General features: G+C 30.9%; 1 protein-coding gene across 1 annotated transcript; it reads right to left on the bottom strand.

The window, feature by feature from the left end:
* Nucleotides 1–658: 658 nt before the first annotated feature.
* LOC112017077 (nudix hydrolase 3) lies at nucleotides 659–6938 on the bottom strand. The gene is made up of 5 exons (XM_065764987.1): nucleotides 6820–6938; nucleotides 6067–6161; nucleotides 5901–5991; nucleotides 5646–5792; nucleotides 659–912 (listed from the first exon to the last, which is right to left on the bottom strand). Exons 2-5 carry the CDS (start codon nucleotides 6129–6131, stop codon nucleotides 859–861), a joined length of 357 nt encoding a protein of 118 aa, XP_065621059.1. The 5' UTR covers nucleotides 6132–6161; nucleotides 6820–6938; the 3' UTR covers nucleotides 659–858.
* Between the last annotated feature and the right edge of the window lie 611 nt (nucleotides 6939–7549).

The raw sequence follows: 7549 nt of genomic DNA, 5'->3' as shown, positions 1-7549 counted from the left end.
AAGTAGTCCGCACATCATACAAAATATCATCTAGTTAAATAAATTGCCACAACTATCTGATGTATCAGACTATGATTGATTATCTATCACTTTTACATAGACCTACTATTTTTTCTTTACTAATCATAATCTATCATGTGGACAATTGCAGCACAAGTCGTGCCATTTTATGTGGTCTTAGAAATTTTCTCAAATAAGTGTTGAATTAGACCTCCCAATTTCAACCAAGGCTTGATTGATTTAAGGTTAAACACAATTAAAGCAAAATATACGTAATCAACCATACTACTCAACAATTGCATGGATAAACATAATTGAGCAATGCAATTAAAGTTAATGGCAAAATGTAAAAGATATGTAAACTCAAGATAACACTTGATGTGTTATCAAACAAAAAAATTGAGTTATCAAAAAAAAAAAAAAAAAAAAAAAAAAATCATAAGTTGAGATTTCAATTTCACTATAAGTCCCTCTTCCATAATTTGGAAATCAAATTTGGAAATTAGTATTCAACTTTCCTTCAACTTGTATCACTTTATTTAAGGTAAATTAAAACTCATTTTAAAAAACAAAAGTAGAAATTAGCTGTATTGTATTCTGCAAATTAAGCTGATAATTAGCTATGTTAAAATCCTCTTTAATGATAATTTCAAACAAATTGAGCTGAAAAAGGACCAGAGTAGCTATATTGTATTTTGCAAATTAAGAACATTTAAGCTATCTGATGAATAATTGTCATCATACATTATTCTAAATCTCATGCGTATTAACGAGACAGAGAGAGAGAGAAAAGTCCAGTTGATTCTCAGACTGCTCTTCGAAAGATGGAAAGGATGACAGTTGAAAAGTCTAGTGCCTTCACTCCAATATGTTGTTGGCAATAGGAAATATGGGAGCTATATCCACAGGAACCTAAGATACAAGAGAAAATTACAGTTAAGTCCTGGATACAATAAAAAGATATTACATGCTATATTTATGACATTTCAGCAAATGAGAATATTGGTGAAGGAAAATAACTTCAAAATTTCTCTTATAGCGCCTAAAAAAAAAAAAAAACCCTCACAATTACAGTTTTAATTATTTGAATAAAACTGCTCTACCAAAACGATTTTTTGTCCATTAATATCCAGATCTCAAGATAGTTCACCAGGTATACATCCTTCTTATGTCTTTGTACTAGCAGGTATCTCTATCAAATAAAACATACTCAATTATACAATGAGTGTATAGCTAACTTTGCTGCTGAAATCTTTGGATTGACATTCTATAGATCTATAACGGAATCCTGCCTTCCTTGGGATGGGGAAATTTACAGTTGGGACCATTTGTATAAACAAGTACTTCTGTTTCATTCACCCCACTCATCAATATCAATATATATATAAAAGCAAAGACCTCATGTGAGAGTATATGAGGTCTTGTCACGTGGCACTCTAATATTGCATTTAACTTTTTTTATCTTTTTTCATTAAGTTTTTTTACTGTTACCCAATAAATCATAGTTACTTATTTTTACTATTATATAAATTTAGTATTTTTTATCTTTTTTTATTAAGTTTTTTTTTTATTGTTACTCAATAGATCATAGTAACTTATTGCATTTAACATTTTTTACCTTTTTTCATTAAGTTTTTTTTACTATTACCTAATAAATCATAGTAACTTATTTTTACTATTATATAAATTTAGCATTTTTTACCTCTTTTTATTAAGTTTTTTTTTACTGTTACTCAATAAATCATAGTAACTTATTTTTACTATTATATTGATATGAGTTGCTCTTGACAATCGGACCAATTAGACCAAAAGTTATTCACTATAAAATTGATTATCTTTTAAAAGTAGACTAAACTTTATGAAAAACTCAGACCCAATTCTTACCTTACATATTATAACCCAAGCTTGAACATTCCCAAGTGTAAATCAAAGCAAAAACTATTACCCTCTTACAAACTCTCTTCTTTCACCCCCACGTATAGATGATAATTCTAGAAAATCTCATTCTCATGAAATATCTCTTCATTTTTCCTCAATTTCAATTCAATATGCTTTTGTTTATTAATAATATTCTATACAATTTATGCAAACAAATTCTCTGTCATCGACCAGTACAACAAAAATATATATAAATCTTGAAATCCCTCAGGTTGCTGAAATAATTGACAAGTGCATATTTCTAAAGTTTATAATAACAAAAAAGTCTAATAAAGAGCATATACTATCTCACAAAATGTCATTAACTTAATATTTTCTTTAAAAAAATTCAATGATAGGAATGATAAAAAACACGATTCTATACAAGAAATACCAAAAATACATGCAAAACAATTTTCATAGGAGGATTTATTTTTAAATAATATGAAGACAATAATAAAGATAAAATTTATTGAATGAGATCCTACAAAAAAGGTGTGTTAATTATTTCAAATTATACTCATCATTTATGTATAAAAATAATAATAAATCATATTATTTATATTAAAAAAAATACATATTAATTTCAAAGTTCATTGCAAGATGTGAATTGCGATAGTATTGCAATAATAAGTAACACTGATACAACAATTGGTTGGTATTACATTTTGTGTGTACTTTGTGAAAGGAATGTCAAATTACAAACATGATCATTTTGGTGTGGAAAATGTAAAACAAAAATAAATCTTTCTATCCCAAAGTTAGAGGCACTCATATTAACTACATATTCTCCAAATATTTATAATATATTTATTTCACTATAACTACTATATATATACAATTGCAAACTACTTTAGATACATGATTCAAATTAAAGTTTGTAATGCAACTAACAAAACAAAGTTTGTGATATTTGATCGAGATGCCGAGATAATCCTAAATAAATCTACAAGATCGAGATCTTGCTGAAAAATAAACTAAGGTACAACTTATTTAAATTATTGTAAAAATATTGACATTGGAGAAGGAATCTCACGTTATTTAAAAAAAAATTTAGGAAAAAAATGTATTTCTCTACTTCATTTGAATGAATTCAATCTAAAAGATGGTTTTGAAAATTATATAGTTGCTAAGATTTTTGATGCACTTTCAAATGATAAAAAGGTATGGAAGAAAAAAAAAAACACAATTCAACATGCTATGTTAATTCTTTTTGCTGCACTATTCCAAAATTAACAAAAATAAAAAATTTACAAAAAACTGTCACATCATTGAAATTTAATATAAATGCAAATACCTATTAAAAATCTTAGCGACAAAGTCCAAACTTTGTAAGATCTAATCAAGAATCTCTCAGTCCCAATTCATTAATAATTAACACAAATGATGCAACAAAAGGAAAAAATGATGAAAGCTCAAAAATTGAACAAATATAGACGGACTAAATTTAAAATGTTGACGGACTAAATTTAAAATTTAAAATTGAACAAATATATATTTATCAACTTTTATTATACAATATTACTCCAAGTTGAACAAAATAATTATTGCTCATTACTTGAACAAAATAATTATAATAGATATATATGTGCAATTTATAATTGTTACTTTTTATGATAAACTCATTACTAACAAAATTTTATAATAAATATGCTATAATATATGTAGAATATTTTCCAAAAACAAATTTACATAAAATATTATAACATTATCTGTGCATTGCACGGAAAACTTACTAGTATAATATAATAGTTCTGTACACATTTTTGACAATATTTTTTAGCACCAATATTTTCATTAAAAATTTGTGCAAACTAATTGCAAAAGACAACTATTCTTATACGTTATACCAAAGATGATTTTAGTAATGATTTATTTCGCTAAAATATTTATGATCTCCTTCGTTCTGTCTAAGTTTACATTACCCTTCCTCAAACCATGTGACGGATATCTATCTCTTAGCCCATACATTTTGATGCGGGAAGTGCAAAAAATTATTTATATTAGATTAGTTTTACTTATTTTTGGAAATCAATTGTATTAAAAATGTGGCCAATTGTATCATTATTTTAGATCTTAGTGGCTAATTAGATTATTAGTATTTTTATTCAATTGTCTAGAGTCGAGGTGATTTTGTAATTCAATAACTGGTATTTCCCAAGTCGTTTAGAAGGTTTCCTTACACAATTAGAATTAAAATTTCCTACGTCAGTTAAAATTAGGTTCAATCCTAATAGTCTATCTAAGCATATAATATTGTACTCCAACGGAGATTGAAGATTTTTTATGATGAATTAAACTTCTCTTACAACTCCTCCAATAGTCCAGCGCCGACACCTAGAGGTTATCTTTTACCTGGTACCTGTCCTTTATTTTTCATGTTGCATTTTGGTTTTGTCTTGACATTCACATCAAATTGTCCCAAAAGTTTGTACTATTAGAAATGAGTACTTCCATCACATTCAGGCTCAAATATTCCTACAATACCTAGGGCGTACCTAGATGTAACTTTCTACTGAAGATTATTTGCTCATTTACTGGAAATTGCTTAAATTATAGTTGTATCTAGAAAAAAAAAATGAGGCTTTGAGAAACTCTACATAAGTAAATAAACTAAAAAGCTAAATAGAAAACGTTGGTGTCAAACAAACATGTACACTCACACGGCCATCAACACAAACAGCCACCTGAAAACACCACATCAAAAAGCCAAAAAGCCCAAGCACACTCACATGGTCACCAACACAAACACAACTGCCACCTCAAATCCACCAATGACTACCAAAATCACTGAATCTTCCATCTCCAAAGCCCTACAAACCTCACTGAAAACTCCCTCTCCCTCTCCTCTCTCTCAGATTCAATAAACCTGGACCTGAACTTCCTTTTCTCACTCAGACTATCACCACTGCAACCCAAAAAATCACACAACCAGTACCCAAACCACCACAAGCTGCCAATTGACACCCAAGCAAAAATTGGGTTGTTGCTGTATGAGAAGTTGTCCCTGGGCCAAGACACACCCCTCAATTTATCCAGAAAAGAGCCAAGTTGTTGCCCCTTTTTAAACCAATAAACACTGCCTAAACTTGAAAAAAAGAATGTGAGAGAGAGAAAGAAGAGAACAACAGAAAGGAGGTGAGCAGTTGAGAGAAAATGAAAGAGTGGATGGCTAGAGGAGAAAAAAAAGTGGGTTGGGGGTGTGGGGGTGGAAGAAGACAGGAAGTAAAGGAGAATAGCCAGATAGGTGGAGGGACTTAATTGTAATGTTTGTTTGTTTATTAAGCCCAAAACAACTGCAGTTTTAAGTTATTTGGCACAATTTTATTACATTATAATGCTTTCTAAAACAAAGTCGTTTTTTCACCCGTGTATAAACATGTTGTCAAAAGGAAAAATGGACAGAAGGGGATTTTTGCACTGATTGATAAACCGAGGTTTTAAAAAAAACTTTTAAACTGCAAGGTCAGATTTGAAATCACCCTTAAAAGTATAGGGTTTAAAAGGTGATTTCTCCTAAGAATAAAAAGGGAGATTCTTAGACTAAGATCACAAAGCAAGATGAGCTTTATCTTTGAGGCAGTGAAAATTTTCAACATCTTATATACCATTTGAACTTTCAAAAGGAAAACAAATATGGTCAATTATTGATAAAAAGCAGTATTAGGAGTCAGATGAACCAACAAAAACTCCTACATGTAAAATGAACAGATTGTTATGGCTCATACCTGAATTTTCTCTAATTTCTGCAAAGCAATCTTCAATGGTTGTGTCATTTTACCATATTTCTGCAGAAGTAGATTTGCAGCTTCTTTGTCACCTTTTGCCTGTATAGTGAGGATCTCCCTACTTAAGCTTTCAACTGCACCTTCAACCTTTCAAAAGTAGAACAAACTTTATGGCTAAGCAATAAGAAAAGAAAAGAAACATATGGCTAAGAAATAAGAAAAGGAGAGAAACTTTGAAGAGGAAGAATCATATACCCTAGAAAAATCAACAGAAAATGTTTCATCAGGCTGCAGGATGAAGGCTCCTTTGTCATACAACCAGTTAAATTGCAGTGCTTGTCCTTTCCTGAAGACAAGAAAAGTGCATAAGGTGCTTGGTGACAACACTAAACGGGGATCATAGAATGAATAGCTAGCTTACCCATGAGCTTCCTCTAAGCCAAAACGTACTGAGCGGAAGCATCCAGCAAGGAAGGAAATATACATGGACTTCAACAAACTCTTGGAAAGTAAATCCTGGACTCATAAGAGTTATGCAAGGACATCAGCCAAAGCTTCCCACAAACAATATAAAGCTTCTGAGATTTATTGCTACAGAAGACAATATATTTATTCTTTGGTAAGAACTTTCACACACCACATGAGATTTGATTCATTTGAACATGACCTAACCAAACACTTCCTTTATAAGGGGTGGAAGTACCATTAGCCCAAAGGCTATTGGCAAAAAGACATGTTATTATATCATTATTTTTTCACTTAGTCCATTGGAGGCCCATTAAACCTATGGTCTACAGGCATTTGTAACCCTGTCCCTCCGCTTAAAGCACCCATTCCCAAGTATAGGTGGAATTCGATTAGAGGCCTCTTGTACTATTATAAGAGATTTAACCAACTAAGCTAACCATAGTAACCTATATTATTTGATATTTTGTGATTAAATTACAAGATTTATCATCCTTCAATGCAAAAGAAATCATACTTAAAAAGTTAATGCTACAGAAATTTTTTATTTTTTTTGGTAGAAGCTACAGAACATTAACTGTTAGTGTAAGCAACACCTAAAACAACGATATACATAATCATTAAGCAAATCCTGTTGATACATGCACTTTAAGTAGTAATTGCATTGACTAAAACATGCTCAAAGCATCCCATAAACCCAGTGAATGACCTGGCAGATTAAAAACCGTAGGGCCCAAAGGCCAACTATATCAGCTTTTGCTTCTTCCAAAGAAGAGTGGAGTTCCTGCAGTTCCTGTATCAAATGGTAAAATAGAAATCAAGGAAAACAGAGCTGCTTATTTAATAAAAATTAACACTAATAAGGAAAAAAAAAAGGATGAAAACAGAAAAGAAATTAAATCAAAGCTCTTCTTCTTCATTTTCTTATTCTTAAATAAGTATATTAGATCAGAAGAAAATAGATCAAACAAAAGAATTTTATTTTCTAAAAAACAAAAAGAAAAAGTGGGTAGGCTGGGGGAAAATGTCAGTAAAGTACATTTATCAGTATCAAAGTTCTACTGTTTTAATTAGGTCCTAGTGTTGTTAACTGCAATAATGCTAAACCTTAAGTCACTGCAGTTGATTTTGACCCTTCTTCAGTGTATGTCAGCCTTGATGGTACTTATACAAAATAACGTCAGCCTTGATGGACATAAATTGGTATGTGACTGGCATCTGACTACTTCATACAAAATTTATATAATTTGTCTAATTTAAGGTCTAGCTTACAAATGTACGTAATCAGTCTATGACATGAGGGGGAAAGAAAAAGCAAGATACCAAATGACTTTGGAACTCAAATATCATATTGTCCACTTATTCAAACTTTCTTTCATCTCCAATCCCCCCCCCCCCCCCCCCCCCCCCCCCCCCCCCCCCCCCCCACCCCCCCCCCC

Source organism: Quercus suber, unplaced genomic scaffold, assembly GCF_002906115.3.
Source record: "Quercus suber isolate HL8 unplaced genomic scaffold, Cork oak 2.0 scaffold_598, whole genome shotgun sequence".
Classification (NCBI taxonomy): Eukaryota; Viridiplantae; Streptophyta; class Magnoliopsida; order Fagales; family Fagaceae; genus Quercus; species Quercus suber.
The sequence above is the reverse complement of the archived record's forward strand: the minus strand, read 5'-3'. Positions and strand labels throughout refer to the sequence as shown.